We start from the raw sequence: 20,230 nt of genomic DNA, 5'->3' as shown, positions 1-20,230 counted from the left end.
ATGCTGAAGTTTGTTTGGGGGCTTTAGAGCCCCCAAGAGAGTATGTCCTTTGTCTTCAGCCACCAGGATGGGTAGAGAAAGACCCTCAGTTGGGGCAGGGTTAGGCATGTCTGAGCTCAGACTCTCCTTGGGCAGAGCTTGCTGTGGCTGCTGTAGGGGATGGGGGTGTAGTTCTCAGGCTGATGGAGTTATGTTCCCAGGGGTATTATGGCTGCCTTTACTGCGTTATACAGGCCACCAGGGAAGTGGGGAAAAGCCAGCAGTGACCGGCCTTGCCCAACTCCCACACAGCCTGAAAAGCCAGTCTCACTCCCACCGTGTCTCTCATGAAGCCAGTGAGTAGGGCTAAGAACTTGCCGCAGGTTACAAGCCTCCCTGCTGAAAAAGCAAGTAGGGCTTTCAGGTTTCATACCTCCCACCTGTCATGGTTTCTGTGTTCATATCTGCACTCCCTATTTGCCCTCTTTCCCAGGTTCTGTCCAGGAAACTTTGTATTCGGTTTAAATTTTTACAAAGTTCAGCTGGAACTTTTCTTCTTCCTATGGTCTTTCTCCAGTTCCACTGGCAGCCCTCCCCAAGGATCTCTGCAAGACAAAGTCAGGAATGACTTCCCTGGGGACTGCAAGTGCCCACAGGGCTCTTCCTGCTGCTTCCTCTACCCCTATATTTTGTTTGGCTGTAAATTTGCCTCAGCTCCAGGTGAGGTCAAATCCTTCTCCCATGATCTGGACCTTCAGGTTTTCCACAGAGGATGTGTGTTCGGGGGTGGACACTCCCCATATCACACTTTGGGCACTCAGTTTTTTGGCTATCTCACAAAGACTACAGCAGCAAGCCTCTTCCTTCGAAGGGTCTGTGGATTCTCTCTGCTTTCCTGGTATGTTCCTGTTGTAGTTCTTGGAGCAAAAGTTCATGATGTGAGTCTCCACATGCTGCTCTGTCCATCTGAATGGGAGCTGGAAGTTAGTCCTTGCCTCCTATTCACTATTTTGGGAACTGATCTAAGTCTTTACATTTAAAGTGTCTTTCTTGTAAACAGCATACAGAATTTTGCTTTTTTACACAATCTAACAACTTCTGCATTTTAATTAAGGCATTTGGTTCATTTACACTTAATATAATTATCAATATGTTTGGATTTAAGTCTACTATCTTGACGTGTGACTTCCATTTGTCTCTCAGCTCCTTGTTCCTCTGTTTCTACTTCTTTGCCATTTTTGTGGGTGAATAAAATAATTTTTAGTATTCCATTTTAACTCCTCTAATGACGTTTTAAGTATGTCTATTTGTGTTTTTTAGGTTGCATTAGAAATTAAAATATGCATTTTTTTACATGATACATCTTCAACTTATCAAGTCAATATCCAAATATATCCTTCACTTCATAAATGATTTAAAAACTTTATATATGTCTAATTTTTACCATCCTTCTCTTAGTGTTCTTGGTGTCATATGTTTTACTTCTACTTGTTTAAATAGCCAATAATTTAAAAATATTTAACTAATAGTTTTTAAGGGAGAAGTTACACATCTAAAATTAAAATATAGGATATAAAGTCATTAGAACTCAGAATTTAGAGGGAGAATTTAGAGATCATTTTATTTCATAGATGAGGACACTGATGTCCAGAGATGTTCATACATTTTCCTAATATCACATAGTTAATCAGAGGAATGGTCAGGAAGTGGTTGAAGTAAAGCAAAATATCATATACTCTAAAGGAAAGATTTCTGGTGTTAGGTTCTTGGGTCCCCAAAGGGTTCATAGAAGGCTTTAGGATGTGTCAGTGCTCTGAAATTGAGGATTCGTATCTTTCATCAAAATTCCAAAAAAGTCTCATAAAGTTCAATAACTATTTTATGAAGACAATGCTGACAATATTTTTAGAATAAAAATTACTTTTTTCGGTAAGTAGAAAAACTCCAAGTCATGGAGACCCTGAAAAAGGAGTGTATGTATGTGTATATTTATCTGTCTATAGATATAGATTTATATACATACATCCGTATGCTTTCATATGTATATATCCATATATATCCACATACATTCATATCCATATACACATCCATATATACATATATGTATATATATATGTGTATATGCATGTACATATACATATATATGGGTGTGTATATATATGTATATGCACGTGGATGCATGTAGATAGATATTTATGTATATATCCATATATATACACACACACATAATGCCTATAAGCACATAAACACAACAAATCTGATTGATCAATTACTTCATATCAAGTATGGCACACAGCTCTGGCTAGTTTCCTACCTTTGAATCAGAGAAAACTGATTGTTCTTTTCCTTAGGAACTTAAGGTACTGACAATCTGATTGCCAAAACAAGCTGTCTAAAGTGAGACATAGACAATGTTCAAAGCAACAGTGTCCTGAAGGATCATAATCCATTCTCTGCATTCTCTGTGTCTGTATATGCCAGAGAGCTGGTTTCTTTTTTTTTTTGAGATGGAGTCTTGCTCTGTTGCCCAGGCTGGAGTGCAATGGTGCGATCTCAGCTCACTGCAAGCTCCGCCTCCCGGGTTCATGCCATTCTCCTGCCTCAGCCTCCTGAGTAGCTGGGACTACAGGCGCCCGCCACCACACTCGGCTAATTTTTTGTATTTTTTAGTAGAGACAGTGTTTCACCATGTTAGCCAGGGAGAGCTGGTTTCTTTAAGAGTCTGGCTCCTCAAGCATCCACAGACTCAATATAAAGTAGAGGAAAGAAGTTTCTTCTTAAAAAATGTATTTCCTCATCTCAAGGTTAGTAATGTTTTCTTGTATGTATGTACAGTGGAGTATATAGCAGCTCCCAGTGAGATAACATAAAGGGCAGGCACTTTTGCTCTCCAAGTAAGTCTTGCCTTTTAATCCTATCAGGAAAAAAAGAAGTTTTATACATAGAGATTGGGATTCTAGAGTCATCTTATAAGGAGAAAGTATTTTCTAACATATAATCAAAATTCCTTCCCTTTAGTTTACATCAGCTTTGTCCAATACAAATATAATGCAAGTCACATATGTAATTGTAAATATTCTAGTTGGCTCATTAAAAAAAAGTAAAAACAAGTAAATGTAACTTTAATAGTACATTTTAATATTTTGATAACATATCAAAATGTCACTTCAACATGCAATCTGAATAAAAATTATAAAGTTATTTTATATTCCTTTTTTCACATTAATTCTTGGATGTCCTGTTTGTATTTTACATTTATAGCATATCTTAATTTGCAAACTAAGTTTTCATAGAAAATCTTTGATCTGTATTTAGATTTCATAAAATTTACAGGTAAAATAGTTGATTTACATACTTGTTCTAAAATACTCAAAAATATTTTAATATATTATACATGATTCATAATATATGAATCAAATATTAGTTTTAACATTTACCACAAGTTAATTAAAATTAAATAACATTAAACTTTTGGTTCCTCGGTCATACTAACCACATTTCAAGGGCTCAGTAGTCACATGTAGCTAGTTGCTGCTGTACAGAGCAGTACGGCTCTAGTCTGTAGTAGAGATGAGATAAACTGACTGCTGTCACTCATCATATTCTGAACTTGAGAACTGTAATTGAATTGCCCTTCAAACTACTCTTCCCTCTCCTATGTACATCCATTCCCTTTAGTTTATACAAGAGTAAACCTACTTGAGGCACTGTGAAATTCTCAAAACAAAACTTTTATTTATATTTTTCTAAAGAGAGAAAAATGAATGCTTTAAAATGATGTACAGAAATCACTAAAAAAAAAATCAAACTGTCACTCCAAAATGCTGAGGATAACTGAGATAGTTCTTTTTTTGAGTACTAAACAGCTGTTACAATTTTAGAAACAACGAAGCAGATTTTTCAAGTAAAAATAATTGCAAAATTTCCTTCCATTGAGGGGAAAAAACCTCTAAACACAATTTAAAGTTTTTTACTTGAATTTCCTAGTCTGAAAAGGAGCATTTTGATCAAACTGTAGAAACTGATACACATTGAAATAACAGACAGTTGTGAATAGTATAAAGTGAGGGACCCAGCAGGCTAAAATAATAAATGGCAGGTAAATCAGATGACTAACCAAGAGTAGGAGGAAGGCGTGGTTCAATGGGGAGAAACAATTCAACAGACCATGCCTTCTGGATTGATTTTCCCTGTTCATCTTGTTATGCCTGGCTGTTCATTTTCGGGTGGTGGGGTCATGGAATTGATTTTTTTAAATCAATCTTTTTATTTCTTGAGAAAACCATGATGAAATGAGATCAACTTCACCCAGATGCAGATTTATTAGTGTTATACCCACATTTAATAGATGGTTCAATAAGAGGTTAAATTATTTGCCTGAAGTCAAACATTTAATAATTGGCTGAGCTGGGGTTCCATGCAGTTCTGTCTGTTTCTGAAGAATCCCCTACATTGCAAATTCATTAATTCCCAGTGGGGCCTAGTCTCATTCAGAAATGAGAATAGTCACCTGGGCATGCAGGCCATGCCTTCTTGGCATCATGTGAACTGGGTTAGATGTGAGGTGGTTGCTTTAAGAACAAGGAATCTGAGTGAGGGTTGTTGGATAGACTAGAAGGTGCCCACACAGGCCAGTCTCAGAGCAGTGATGAACTCTGCTCATAACGGAGTTATTCTGTGTGCCTAGGGACTGGAGTCCTCATGGCTACCACATTTAAGAGCTGTCATTCCTGTCAATTCTGGATAAATGCTTGGAAATTCTTGCTCTTTGGGTGTGTCTTTTTTTCAAATCCCTCAATGCAATAGGCATTCCTTTTTAAAGGAACATGTACCTGAATCCTAACTTGCTGTCTGCATCATGATTTATTGCATTGGCTGGTCCCAAAGCCCTTCTGCTTCACATCCACAGGCTAACTTCACATCTATAGGCTAATTTATTGCATTGGTTGGTCCCAAAGCCCTTCTGCTTCACATCCACAGGCTAACTTCACATCTATAAGCTAATTTATTGCATTGGTTGGTCCCAAAGCCCTTCTGCTTTACATCTACAGATGGCAAATTTATACTTCAGATATTGGTTTTTACGGGTTTCATTTCTGGATGATTACCTTATTTCCAGGTCCTGTAAGAACCTTGCCTCATGTCTTTCTTATGCTAATGCAAGTGTTGTAGGAACACATAGAATAAACCAAAGATGTAATCTCTGAACTAATTAAGTAATGAGAATCCAGGTTGTGCCTTGTTGTAGAGTATTACCAAAATCACAAGTATTTTTTAAAAAGCTGCAACCTATCTAAACACTCATGATATTGCAATATCACATTAATAAGAAAAGCCCCCAGAGAGCACAGTGCTCATGCCTGTGATCCCAGCACTTTGGGAAGCTGAGGCAGGCGGATCACTTGAGGTCAGAAGTTCAAGACCAGCCTGGCCAACATGTGAAACTCTGTCTCAACTAAAAATACAAAAAATTAGCCAGGCGTAGTGGTGTGTGCGTGTAATCCCAGCTACTTGGGAGGGTGAGACAGGAGAATATCTTGAAGCTGGAAGGCAGAAGTTGCAGCGAGCTGTGATCATGCCACTGCACTCCAGCCTGGGCAACAGAGTGAGACTCCATCTCAAAGAAACAAGAAAAGCCCCCAGAAAATTTACTTTGGGTTTACTACTTTTAAAAAATGTAAAATAAAAACCCAACTTAATATGAAACAAAAAAAAGACAATAATTGTTAGAAAGTATTTTCTTTATTTTAATGTACACAAATGTGCACAGATACTCACAAACATATATTCTCATGAGTACTTGCATGGACCAGCCCTTCCACCACTCCGGAAACACACACTAATTGGTGTTATGTTTTAGCAGCACTGGGGATACCACCATCACAGAATTTGCAGCCTGGAGTACTTCTGAAATTTCCCAGAATGCACTGATGTACTATAGTGGTCGGCTGTTCTGGATCAATGGCTTTAGGATTATCACAACTCAGGAAATAGGTCAGAAAACCAGTGTCTCTGTTTTGGAACCAGCCAAATTTAATCAATTCACAATTATTCAGACATCCCTTAAGCCTCTGCCAGGTACAGTATTTCATTCCTGCTTACCCTACTCCATTATACCTTCGGTTAAATAAATGTTTAGGTTGGGATATTTTTTTTTCTTAAAAATTAAGTTTTAAGAGGAGTAAGGCTTCAGTAATTTCAGTTGGTTTGCTTGCAGTGAGTTTAATCTTAACCCAAATTTACAGCCTGAAAAAGTCAGAAAAAGATGATTTTTTTCAGGATATGTTAAAGAAAAGAAAAATTTTGTTTCAGTTCTAATTGTTAGTAATTGCTATTGATTTTCTATGATTTCTATATTGATCAATAATCCCCAATTTTTTCTCCTATTTCTTTTTTTTCTTTCGACGTGTAGGGAACTTTTCCTTTACCCCTAAGGTTATTCCAGATTCTGTTCAAGAGTCTTCATTTAGGATTGAAGGAAATGCTTCAAGTTTTCAAATCCTGTGGAATGGTCCCCCTGCGGTAGACTGGGGTGTAGTTTTCTACAGTGTAGAATTTAGTGCTTATTCTAAGGTATGGTGTTGGTTCTAGTAACTTTCATTTCCCAAACAGACTGTGTCAGCCCTGCCCACACTGACCTGTACCATCTTGACTTAGCCAAGCCCATCTTCTTTGTCATTCCCATAGCATTTGGTTATTAAGATTATTCCCCAGAAGACTTGTTTACAGCCAGTCTCTGACTGCTTGGTGCTAACTGCTGTGCTGGATACACTTTAACTGGTCTGTGTGGCACAACATAGAACTTGCCAAAATTAGCACTTCCGAAATTGCAAACTTTGATTTTACATGTGAACCAAAGTTTGGAGATTTTAGGTAATAAGGAATGAAAGATTTTATAATTCTCTCCCTGAGAAAATAATGTTTTCTGTTTATATTTTAGTTCTTGACTAGTGAACAACACTCTTTACCTGTATTTACTGTGGAAGGACTGGAACCTTATGCCTTATTTAATCTTTCTGTCACTCCTTATACCTACTGGGGAAAGGGCCCCAAAACATCTCTGTCACTTCGAGCACCTGAAACAGGTACAGGGGTTAAAATCTGTCTTTTTTCTAAAAAAAGCAGAATCTCACTTTTCATGATCTGGAATGGATAGTTGATATTTAAAAATAACTTTCAGTTTTATAGATGTGTTTAGATTCAATACCCTTTCAATGACTTTTTGGAGATTAGAATAGCTCCATTAACATAATTTTGCATAATTTATTCCAAAGGAATATTTCAAAGATTTCTTAACAGCCATTTCATTTGATTGTAGTAATGTAGAAGATGCAGATGCATATTTCAGGTAATTTGCAAAATCCTTTATACGGAAAATGGGCATTTAAGGGCAGAGACAGTTTTCTTGGAAGGCAGGCTCTTTTCATAGATGGTAACTCAGAATCTTCTGTAGGTGAATAACTGATATCTAAATTTAATGTTTTGGGGAAAAGATATTTTTAAAAGGATACTAGCCATATCATTACATGTGTGTATCACCTTAAAGTGTACAAAACACATTTTTAGGTATCACTCCTTTATTAACTATTTACTACATACCTATCATGCATCAGAAACATCATTTCATTTGATCCTCACAGAGCTCTGAGATGGGTAGGAAAGTCTTATTATCTTGATTATTCAAGAAAGAAAATGAAAGCCTAGTAGTTGCCCAAATAAAATAGTTACTAAGTGGCTGGGCTGGGACTTAATCTGGACTTTTCACTACAGTTTCATCAAATCTCCATTCAGTCAGTTTTACAAATGTTGGTAAATGATAGTAATTTATGTAAAACTAATACAGGATTTGGCAGGTGGTAAGAGCTTACTAAATATAGATATCCATTCTCCATTGCATTTTTTACTATTAAGATTATTTCAACAATATTCATCTACAAATCACACATCAGGAACATAGTGGGGCCTGGGCAGGTTCCGGAGCAGTTAGCATTGGATCCAGGAATGTTCTGCTTGAGATTTCCTTGGGATATCAGCTTGGTTGAATTGTCCTGTGGAAATGGACTTGACTGCATCCATCAGGGGATCCAGTGGGAGCAAGAGTCAACAGCACTCTGCTGGATATTGGAGAATAAGAAAGGATGACAAGATTTGGCCTTTGCCTTCAGGAAATTTATAATATAGCCAGGAAATTATCCAAACTGATCAATATTTATTAACCACTTACTGTGTCCTAGTTCTATAATAGATTTGGGAGGATTTAACAAGGAATAAGAAGAGATGCTTTCTCTGATGGAGTTCATAAAACAGGAGGGAGATAAACACATGCACAGCAAATTATAATAGATACTAGAGAGTTGTACCTGAGCAGCAGTGGTATAGAGTGAGTAGACAAGCCTATGAAACCTTCACCTATATCAAACTGCCTCAGGCATTTTTAAGAGAGAAGGTGCCTTTGGGAAATGGAAACTTTAGTGCACTCTGAAAGATGGAACAAGAAGAGGTATCCCATGTGAGAAGAGAAGCCTAATGTAAGAAGGCCTGGAGATTGAATAATAGTGTGAGTGTTAAACATTAAATAGCAATGTGATTGGAATGAGGGAGGGAATGAAGACCTTGTGGAGGAGTCCTAAGAGAGGAGAGGGCCATCCAGAGAGAATGACTTAGAAATCAGGCAGAGACATTTCTCTTGATTAAAGGACTGAGAGACACTGAATTGCTTGGTTTGGCTCTAGAATAAATGAATACTCCCAAACCTTACTCTTGGGGTATGATCAGCCTCCCCTAAACTTTTCTGCTTCTTAGGGACTTCAGAGTGACAGGGCCTAGGTCTCTGATTTATACTGTGTTTTACAACCTGAACTGGCTGAAGGCTGGTGGGACTTACTGCCATCCATCCCGATGATGACATTTTCACTTTCACTGAAATCACTCTGTCAGGATAAAAGTGAATGTTGCATTTTACGGGGAGAACCAGACACCTTCCATCTACACAAGGCACAGACAAGAAAGATGTGCTTAAGTGGTAGTAGGAAGGATTTGAGTTGAACATAAGGAAGTCTTCCTTGTCAGTCAGATGCGCTGAAATTATCAGGATGGGTTCCTGAAGAAATCTATGGAATATTCTCTCCTGAAGATCTTTAAGAATGTAATAAATATACTGCAACTGCCTGGAATGAGAAATATTGTTAAGTTGTTTACAATCTCATTATAAGTGGTAAAAGTCTTATATTCTTTATATTCTTATATTCTTTTCTGCTCTACCTGTGCCTCTACTTTTCAGTTCCATCAGCACCAGAGAACCCCAGAATATTTATATTACCAAGTGGAAAATGCTGCAACAAGAATGAAGTTGTGGTGGAATTTAGGTGGAACAAACCTAAGCATGAAAATGGGGTGTTAACAAAATTTGAAATTTTCTACAATATATCCAATCAAAGTATTACAAACAAAACATGTGAAGACTGGATTGCTGTCAGTGTCACTCCCTCAGTGATGTCTTTTCAACTTGAAGGCATGAGTCCCAGATGCTTTATTGCCTTCCAGGTATGAGAGAGAAAACAGAAGATATGAGAGTCTTAATAGCGGCATTGTGGGGAGAGGGAAAGACCGTGTTTCTGGGATATGTTACAGTGTAAATGGCACACATACCTAGATTTTGATTGGCCGCTATAGTTTTTTAAAATTATGTGAGAAAATTAATGGAGATAATTCAGATAAGAGTGACTAAACTAAACTTAAATAAATGGAAAGTGGACCTTTTGAGGATTAATATGCAGGAATTCGTTTTTATTCCATTAAAAACGACTGCAGTAAAAAAAAAAAAGTTCAAACAGAAGAATAATTAAAGGACTAGGTTAAGAATTCTTCCACCCTGTCGATAATTTAGGTATACTGTGATCAAAGAGGTCAAGTGGGCAGCAAAAGTAGAGAGGCAAGAGGCGATTGCTTGGGTAAAGGATATTTTCACAACTTTCTCACATTCAGGGAACTTTGCAAATTCAGAGTAAGTCATTCTTTTTCTTTTTTTCTTTTCTTTTGAAGCTGTATCACGATTTTAATTTTTCTGTGTTACACATTACTGATTTGTTTTACATTTTTTATTGATATATATTTTAGTTGTACATACATTTGGGGTACCCGTGTTATTTTGATAAATTATTATTTTTCAGTAAAATCACTGTAGGCCTTGCACCACAGTAGGTACTTTTGTATTCATTATCTCATTTGATCCTCATGCTATAAAGAAAAAGTTAAGTCGTTGAGAGATCAGTCAATTACCAAAGATGCGTGGCTGGAAAGCACTGTGCTGTAATGCTTTCCACCATTTCTTTTTGGGGAAAATAACATCTTGGGGAGTGTTTTGGAGATTTGAGTTGCGTAGGGATTTGTTTTTCTTTTCATAAAATTCTAATTTAATAATTATTTTGATAATTTGTTGTCTACATATACTAATCAAATAAGTTATACATGAAAATTAAAGATAGTACATGTTCCTATTTGGTAAAAATTAGGGGTGTTTTGGTAAAATAAATATTCTGGTTAAGTGTGTCTATATATAGAATATATAGTATATATATAGAATATATAATATAAATATGTATACAGATATATAGTTTCAAATTTTGGTCACCATGGAACTATGCAAAGTGATATGCATGGATATGTATGAGTTTCATTTAACACAGTTTTGTACAAAAGTAAACATTACTATATATATATGTACCATTATAAATCATACATAGATATTAATATATAAAATATAGTAAAATGAATTTAATACTAAAAGTATAATAAAAATAATACAATGTTTTGTTGATAAAGCACTTGGGGCTTTATATTTTGAGTCCACCATTATAGATGTCAATTTTCTTTGCAGGCTACTGTACATATGCAAGGTTTGGAAATGGAAATACTTTATTACATAATAGAAAATATCTAAAAAAATAAAAATAAACTTTACTGTTAGAATGTGGCATGGGCCAATGGGAAAAAATGTATGCAGACCTCAGAAGACTTGGTTCTGATGCCAGTTTCTACATATGTCATTGTGCAAGAGTTACTTACCTTTATTAGTATCCTGGTCCAGTTTCTACGCTTAGTAGTTGTGAAGATCAAAAGAGACAATGTATGTGAAACTGGTTTGAAATGCACAATCATTTTCAAATGTAAGATTTAATTATTTTTAAAAGTTACTCTTTTTAAAAAGTCTGGAAATTTAGTTTTTTGAAGATTCTAGTTGTTGAACTCAAGAAAAATGGAAGTTTATCATAATTTGTACAGTTTTATTTCTGTTAAATGTTCTATGTAACTTAATTTTGAAAATAATGACCTTATTTTATTTAAAAATATTCAATTGACATATATATATTCAAGCTGTACATGACTTGATAAATGTATACATTGTGTAATTATCACAATTGAATTAATTAGACATTCATCACCATCCATGCTGTACATTAAATCCCCAGACATTTTTAGAAATTCATTTTTTAGCAAGAGAGATTTGTTCCAATTCTTGCACTTTTCTAGATAAAAAATCTATCAACATTAATATAGAGCAATATTTTTTCTCTTGGTGATTTATATTGCTGTATATTAATGTCAATAACTATTTGAAACTATTAATATTGTGTATCAGGAGTGTGAAATGAAACATTTAGTAATCTCTCAGTCTCAGAACTTAATTGTTGCCACAGAGAATACTATTGAATGCAGTTTTTGTTTCCTTTTCTTTAGGTTAGGGCCTTCACATCTAAAGGGCCAGGACCATTTGCTGACGTTGTAAAGTCTACAACATCAGGTATTTGTTTGCTAAAATCTGTGCAAATAATAATTTAGAGGCTTCTGTGTGTGTGTGTTTTTTTCCCATTGGTATCTTTAGGGATATGAACACTGTCTCTGAGCTAAAATTTAGGTCAAAAACATGTTTTTGACCCCAAAACATCACAAAAATATTTTTAAATAAACCTAGGGGTAGAGAGCCTACAAGGTTATCACTGAGACAGATGTATTAGGGGAACCAAAGGGAGCCCATGGACTTCAAAACTGCCGGATATTAAATCAAGAGACTTTGCTAAGCTAAAGTTAGTTTTCTCATGCATATTATCTACATGTTTTTTTGCTTTCAGAAATCAACCCATTTCCTCACCTCATAACTCTTCTTGGTAACAAGATAGTTTTTTTAGATATGGATCAATATCAAGTTGCGTGGACGTTTTCAGCAGAAAGAGTTATCAGTGCCATTTGCTACACAGCTGATAATGAGATGGGATATTATGCTGAAGGGGACTCACTCTTTCTTCTGAACTTGCACAATCGTTCTAGCTCTGAGGTATTTCACTATGTAATTCTTTCAAAATAAAGGAAGTAAAGTATTTGCATATGACACTACTCTGTAGTTAAAATGACTGGAAAACGGTTTAGTCATTAAGATTAGAATGAAAAGGACAGATATTGTATAATTATTTAGCCACAAACGAATACAGACTACATTTTGGGCAAATGTCATTCAACACTCAGTTAGCAAATAGTTATTGGGTTTAGGATGCTGTGTTAGAGCCTGGGATATTGTAGGTGAAAGTTTATAGGCTTTGCTCTTAATAAGCCCAGTCTAGTATTAGTCCAACACTAGGAAGGCAGTATTGCCTAGTGATTAAGAAGGTGAGTTTTGGAATTTGACTACCTAGAATACAATTTGGGCTCTACTACTTACTAGATTTGTGACCACTGGCAAGTTATTTAACCTCTGTGGTTAAATAATACCTCATCGTAGGGTTCCCATGAAGATTAAATGAGATAATCCATGTAATGCACTTAGCACAATGCCTGGAATGTGGTAGGCATTCACTAAGTGTTAACTGATAGTGAAGACAGACTAGGATAACTGTTGTGCTGAGAGCAGGATGTGGTGGAATCACAGAGAATGAACATGTAGTCTAGGTTGGCTTGGTGGTGGTAGAATGGAAAAACATCTTGGAAACAAAGATGAGACAGGTGAAGGCCGAGGGGGTACAAAGACAGGAAAACAAAGAACCATAGAGTGTTTGGATGAGAGTGGAGTGAAAGGAAGGTGGGAAATCTGGAGAGGTGGGAGCCTGAGCATAATGGGCCTCCTTTACTGTGCTAAGGAGGCAGGTGTTATTCTAGAAGCCAACAGCAAGCCAGTAAAGATATTTAGTGGGTCATTAACATGGTCAAGTTGTGTTTTAGAAAGGCCTGTCTGTTAGCAGTGTGAATAGTGACTTAGAAAGAGTTAAGTCTGAGACAATTAGGAGGCTGTCACAGAAATCCAGGTAGAAAATGTTATGGGCCTGAGTGAGGGGATGAGCGTGAGGTGAGAAAGGAGATGACAAACTGGACATTTAAAATGGGACTAGTTCAAGCTGGGTGCAGTGACTCACACCTGTAATCCCAACACTGTAGGAGGCCAAGCCAGGTGGATCACTGGATGCCAGGAATTCAATGCCAGCCTGGCCAACATGGGGAAACCCTGTCTCTACTAAAAATATAAAAATTAGCTGGATGTGGTGGTGCGCACCTGTAGTCTCAGCGACTCGCAAGGCTGAAGCAGGAGAATCGTTTGAACCCAGGAGGCAAAGGTTTCAGTGAACCAAGATCATGCCACTGCACTCCAGCCTGGGTTACCGCCAGACTCCATCTCCAAAAAAAAAAAAAAAAAAAAAGGGACTAGTTTACTATGGGTAGTAATGAAAAGAAGAAGTCAAGGAGGACCATATTTGTCATGATTAGCTCCTTGGGTGGGTGTTGGAAATCCATAAAAATATAAAATGCAGGAGAAAAAGAGGTTTTGGGGTGGGTGATGAAGTCTGTTTTCTGGGATAATTCATATGGAAATGTTCAGTAGGCAGTTTGATATTTGAATAAGTGACTCATTAAAGATCTTGTCTGAAGATATAAATTTGTAGCACTGGTTTGTAGATTGCAGTTAAAGCCATGATAGTTAAAATCATTTAGAAAAAAATGTGAGAAGAGTGCCCATGTTACAATGGTATACTATCCAGATTGCTGAGGTTTAGGATTACAAATGAGAAGTGCAGTAAACAAATGATATGGGTGAATATAGAAAAGTCTTCAAATAAAAAAATAACCACTCTCTTCTTGGCTGTGTTCTCTACCTATTGTTAAGCTTTTCCAAGATTCACTGATTTTTGATATCACAGTTATTACAATTGACTGGATTTCAAGGCACCTCTACTTTGCACTGAAAGAATCACAAAATGGAATGCAAATATTTGATGTTGATCTTGAACACAAGGTGAAATATCCCAGAGAGGTGAAGATTCACAACAGGAATTCAACAATAATTTCTTTTTCTGTATATCCTCTTTTAAGGTATGTAAATGCAAGTATCTTTTTATATTGTGATGAAATAGATATAGACATATTTAATGTAATGTCTTTGGTTTAATAGTAGAAGACAATTATGGAAAAATAAGATGCTTAGGGCTCTTGGCCCACTATATTGTAGTAAGTAATTCTTCATGTAAATTAGGAGCCACAACCACAAATATGTAAACTTAATGCATACTGACAATTTGACTAACAAAGTTAGGCTAATTACCTAAAAGGAAACAATAGCAGATTTTTATACTAGTGAATGCAATAACATCATCAGTTGGCAAGGACAAGAAGAGGATTGAGACAGTGGCAAGAGGTGAGCAGGAACAGTTGGGCAGCATGCCTTGCACAGTAAAAGTTATTCTGTGCTCATCCATCTTAGTTTAACTAATATCCTCATAAGGTGAGCTTTAAAGTTTCGTTTTAGCACCTAAGTAGCAATTTCGCAGGCTGGAAAGATGCATTTCTGTTTGGGCCATAAGCATGGGGTTAGGCTATTTGGAAACTAGATCATTAACTAGTATTAAGAAGCAGAAACAAACATGAGAGGAGGGGAATAGAGATGGACATTGATGAAAATTATGCAAATATATTTTATATTTCAGTTATTAAGTGAGCCTTTTAATATAGCACCTAAGGTCATTATATTCCAAGACTTTAGTTGTAAACACATCTATTGAGAAATCACTGGAAATGCTACAAGTTAGACTTCTTGTGACTTCTTCCATCTCAGCAAAAGGTTATTGAAAACTTGACCATGTTCTCTCCAAAGGCTCCATTTGTCCCTCACAGTCATTAGGAATGGTTGCTCTGCATTAGAAACCAATATTTGAAATGATGTATTTTACTCATTAAGTTGGGGGGACTTTTTTTCCTCTATAGTCGCTTGTATTGGACAGAAGTTTCCAATTTTGGCTACCAGATGTTCTACTACAGTATTATCAATCACACCTTGCACCGAATTCTGCAACCCATAGCTACAAACCAACAAAACAAAAGGAATCAATGTTCTTGTAATGTGACTGAATTTGAGTTAAGTGGAGCAATGGCTATTGATACCTCTAACCTAGAGAAACCATTGATATACTTTGCCAAAGCACAAGAGATCTGGGCAATGGATCTGGAAGGCTGTCAGTGTTGGAGAGTTATCACAGTACCTGCTATGCTTGGTAAGATGCTGATATATGTGCACAGATACTTGTTAGTAAGAGCAGCCCCTTCAATTGCATTTACAAAGGGCTTGCATTCCCCATATACTCAAAAGAATATACACATGATATTTGCTCTGTACCATGCCAAGTGTTCTTGCAGAATTCAAATCAAGTTGTTTCCAGGAAAATTGTATGTAGGCATTCACATAATTTTCTAAATCTGTGTTTTAAAAAATTGTAATTAATAATAGAACTAAAATTTAATGAGCTTAACTGTATATGCTTAGCATGTACTAAATGCATTACTTTATTTAATCTTCATAATGCCTCAGTGAAGTAGGTACTAATATCCTCAATTTACACATGAGGAAACTGAGGCTGAGAAAAGTAAGGTAACTTTTCCCAAAGGCCACAGTTAGTAGGAGTTGAAACGGGATCTAACTACAACATGCATGATCTTCCCACTATCCTAAATTATTTCCAATTTGATGATCCCATAGATTCCACTTTCAACATGAATTGGTCAATACCTGAGTCTATTCGTTGAAATTCAAATGCTTGTAGAATAAATATTTGAAAGTCGAGTACAATTTGGAAGTCTCCTAATTAGGAGTAATTCAACAGAAAAAAAATATACTCTAAATACCCCATATGCTCTTAAAATTACTCTTCATTGCCCAGTGTGGTAATCACTAGCCACATATGGTTATTTAAGTTTAAATTTATTGAAATTAAGGCTGGGTGCAGTGGCTCATGCCTGTAATCCCAGCACTTTGGAAGGCCAACGTGGGTAGATCACTTGAGGTCAGGAGTTCGAGACCAGCCTGGCCAGCATGGTGAAGCCCTGTTTCTACTAAAAATACAAAAATTAGCTGGGCATAGTGGTGCATGCCTGTAATCCCAGCTACTCAGGAGGCTGAGGCAGGAAGACTTACTTGAACCCAGGAGGTGGAGGCTGCAGTGAGCCAAGGTGGTGCCACTGCACTCCAGCCTGGGTGACAGAGTAAGACTGTGTCCGGAATTGGTGGGTTCTTGGTCTCACTGACTTCAAGAATGAAGCCGCAGACCCTCGCAGTGAGTGTTAACAGCTCTTAAGGTGGCGTGTCTGCAGTTTGTTCCTTCTGATGTTCGGATGTGTTCGGAGTTTCTTCCTTCTGGTGGGTTCGTAGTCTCGCTGGCTCAGGAGTGAAGCTGCAGACCTTCACGGTGAGTGTTACAGCTCTTAAGGCAGTGCGTCTGCAGTTGTTCGTTCCTCCTGGTGGGCTCGTGGTCTCGCTGGGTTCAGGAATGAAGCTGCAGATCTTCGCGGTGAGTGTTGCAGCTCATAAAAGCAGTGTGGACCCAAAGAGTGAGCAGTAGCAAGATTTATTGCGAAGAGCGAAAGAACAAAGCTTCCACAGTGTGGAAGGGGACCCGAGCGGGTTGCCAATGCTGGCTCGGGCAGCCTGCTTTTATTCTCTTATCTGGCTCCACCCACATTCTGCTGATTGGTAGAGCTGAGTGGCCTGATTTGACAGGTGCTGATTGGTGCGTTTACAATCCCTGAGCTATATACAAAGGTTCTCCATGTCCCCATCAGATTAGCTAGATACAGAGTTTTGACACACAGGTTCTCCAAGGCCCCACCAGAGCAGCTAGATACAGAGTATCGATTGGTGCACTCACAAACCTTGAGCTAAACATAGGGTGCTGATTGGTGTGTTTACAAACCTTGAGCTAGATACAGAGTGCTGATTGGTGTGTTTACAATCCCTGAGCTAGACATAAAGGTTCTCCAAGGCCCCACCAGAGCAGCTAGATACAGAGTGTGAATTGGTGCACTCACAGACTTTGAGCTAAACACAGGGTGCTGATTGGTGTGTTTACAAACCTTGAGCTAGATACAGAGTGCCTGAGCTAGATATAAAGACTCTCCACGTCCTCACCAGACTCAGGAGCCCAGCTGGCTTCACCTAGTGGATCCCGCACTGGGGCTGCAGGTGGAGCTGCCTGCCAGTCCCGCGCCGTGCGCTTGCAATCCTCAGCCCTTGGGTGGTCCATGGGACTGGGCGCCATGGAGCAGGGGGCGGCCCTCGTCGGGGAGGCTCGGGCTGCACAGGAACCCATTGAGGCAGGGGAAGTCTCTGGCATGGCAGGCTGCAGTCCCGAGGCCTGCCCTGCGGGAAGGCAGCTAAGGCCCGGCGAGAAATCGAGTGCAGCGCCGGTGGGCTGGCACTGCCGGGGGACCCAGTATACCCTCCACAGCTGCTGGCCCGGGTGCTAAGTCCCTCATTGCCTGGGGCCGGCAGGGCTGGCTGGCTGCTCCAAGTGTGGGGCCCGCCAAGCTCACACCCACCCGGAACTCCAGCTGGCCCGCAAGCGCTGCACACAACCCTGGTTCCCGCTCATGCCTCTCCTTCCACACCTCCCTGCAAGCTGAGGGAGTGGGCTCCGGCCTTGGCCAGCCCAGAAAGGGGCTCCCACAGTGCAGTGGTGGGCTGAAGGCCTCCTCAAGTGCCACCAAAATGGTAGCCCAGGCAGAGGAGGCGCCGAGAGCGAGCAAGGGCTGTGAGGACTGCCAGCAAAGTGTCACCTCTCAATCCCCCCTCTAAACAGGACACCCCAACTGCTGTTGGGAATTTGGCCGATGACCGCTCTAGCTACTTCCTGCTGGATAGGGGTGAAGAAGGGGCCCTGCAGTTGTGGTGTCCTTCAGAGGGGAACTCTCTAGGGCAGGGGAAGTGCCAGCAGGTCGGTCCAGGGGTCCTCAGTAGAAGTTGTTAGTTGAACTCATTTGGGGTTCCATTTGTAAGACCATCTGTAGCTTGATGGCCTCGATTCTAGAGGAAACAAATTTGACAAGAAGGTTAAAAATACAGGGCCCAAGGGCGAGTAATAGCAAGATGGCTGCCACAGGACCTAGAAAGGGGAGAAGCCATGTTGCCCAACTCCAGAGGTTGGTATAAGAATTTGAAAGGTGTTGTCTGATTTCAGAAGCCTTTTCCTGTAAATGCTGGGCAGCATCTCGTACTATCCCCAACTGGTTAGTGTAAAAACAACACTCTTCCCCTAAGAAGGTGCAGAGTCCTCCTTTCTCAGCAGTGAGGAGGTCTAGGCCTCGGCGGTTTTGGAGAGTCACTGCTGCCAAAGAGTCTATTTGGGATTGTAAAGTAAGAATAGATTTCGTTATTTCTTGCAAACTGTCCGAGAAATCCTTTGAGAGGGTGTGGTAGTAGGATAATGAAGTTGATAAACCAGCTATTCCAGTTCCTGTAGCAGTAGCCATTCCTAACCCTATAAGTAGGGGCATTAGTTGTATGGCTCTGCACTGACGGACTTGAGCTTTGAGGGGTACTGATAAGGTCTGATTTCCTGGGGCAATGTTAATGTTAGGACTTAGAAAGACTAAGGTGCAGGTGCCCGTCCAGTTAGTGGGGAGGCAGATATAGGTCAACATTCCACATAAGAAGAATATGCCTTGGCTGGGTAGACAGAACTGGTTATGTATGTTAAAAAGGTGTGTAAGTTTGTTATTTTCATTTTCCCATACTCCTAGAGTACTTGCTAAGGTAGCTCCAGTGAGCGGCTGGAAAGGGGTGTTGGGAGCAAACTGAGTGGCTCCCTGTGTTCTATTTTCCCATTGGAGAAAAAAATGTTTTGTATCCACTAGGAACCATTCGAGAGAGTGATTAAAAGAGGGGATGAGAAGGCATTCACTAGTGGTAGGGGCGCTGCTGCAGGGAGTCCAGGGGTGTATGGTCATGCAGGGAGTATGTTTGCCATTACAAAACCTGGACTGTTTGTTAAGCAGGGAGGAGGTGATGATTTTGGGGGGCCCTGAGAAGCAGACAAGTCGTCTGAATGGAGCTGTTTGGGTGACTCGAAAGTTACTATGATCAGTTGGGGCTTGAAGTTGTAGGGTGTAATTACACTGATGTGTTGGTAGGTGCCCCAGAGGCAGGCCTGATAACAGGTTGCGTTGGATGCCTAAAGGGGCTTGGAAAGTTAAGATAGTGTTCGTGGTTACAGGGCCATGTAAGGGCTTTTCATTGCTTGTGTAATAGGTGAGGTTGGAAATGTAAGAACGTAAAAGTTGGGTTGCACGTCCTGTTAGGGTATTCTTGGTCCTATCAGATATGGGGAAGTCGGCCAATGATTGCATATTTAGAAGTTGGAAAGGGTCCTTTCCTTCATAACGAGGGTGGTAGGTCAAGTTGGTAAAGACCCAGTTTTTTTGCAGGAATGGGAGTGGCAACGTAGGCAGAGGTTGATAGAGAGATACACAGCCAACAGTCATTTGCCAGGGAAGGATTGGACTGGTTTAACAGAGTGTGAGTTAAGTTGAGAGTCTTGTAGAGGTAATTAGGAACTAGTGAAAAGGGAGGGGTGATTGTATGAGATATCCAAGGAAGCAGGAGGGATACATAGGCAAAGAGCAAATAGGAAGATAAAGAGGGTGCTCTGGAAAACGAGATCATTTTATCTAGTCTGAGTTAGAGGTAGGAGTAAATTACTGTGAAAAGGAAGGAAGATAGAAAGGAGGTTGATGTGATTAGGTTTTTCGTTCTGGTAGAAGCTAGAGTATATAGTCCTATCACAAAGAGTATGGTTAGTGTGCTGTTTTCACTTATCTTTTTTAAGGAGGAAGAGGTCTTTCCTCAAGATCAGTGGTAGGAGCCTTTTTAGTCTGGGATGTTTCCTTCCAAAATAGGAGGTGCAAGTCCTCCAGCGGTTCGCAGGTGTATCGAGGCTGGTCTGGCTGA

General features: G+C 39.1%; 1 protein-coding gene across 3 annotated transcripts in view; it reads left to right on the top strand.

Moving 5' to 3' along the window:
- ROS1 (ROS proto-oncogene 1, receptor tyrosine kinase) overlaps positions 1-20,230 on the top strand; it is a 156,993-nt gene that overhangs the window by 60,358 nt on the left and 76,405 nt on the right. For 2 of the 3 annotated variants that reach the window (XM_054491542.2, XM_054491544.2), the window contains 8 exons: positions 5,843-6,057; positions 6,392-6,552; positions 6,920-7,064; positions 9,260-9,522; positions 11,716-11,779; positions 12,108-12,310; positions 14,126-14,331; positions 15,220-15,506. In XM_054491542.2, coding sequence (XP_054347517.2) covers positions 5,843-6,057; positions 6,392-6,552; positions 6,920-7,064; positions 9,260-9,522; positions 11,716-11,779; positions 12,108-12,310; positions 14,126-14,331; positions 15,220-15,506 — 1,544 coding nt within the window. Of the gene's footprint in view, positions 1-5,839; positions 6,058-6,391; positions 6,553-6,919; positions 7,065-9,259; positions 9,523-11,715; positions 11,780-12,107; positions 12,311-14,125; positions 14,332-15,219; positions 15,507-20,230 lie in introns of all 3 variants that reach the window. The other variant, XM_054491543.2, reaches the window with a different exon arrangement.

Source organism: Pongo pygmaeus, chromosome 5 (genome assembly GCF_028885625.2).
Source record: "Pongo pygmaeus isolate AG05252 chromosome 5, NHGRI_mPonPyg2-v2.0_pri, whole genome shotgun sequence".
Taxonomy (NCBI): Eukaryota; Metazoa; Chordata; class Mammalia; order Primates; family Hominidae; genus Pongo; species Pongo pygmaeus.
Note: the sequence above shows the minus strand (reverse complement) of the source record. Positions and strands in the feature narration are given on the sequence as shown.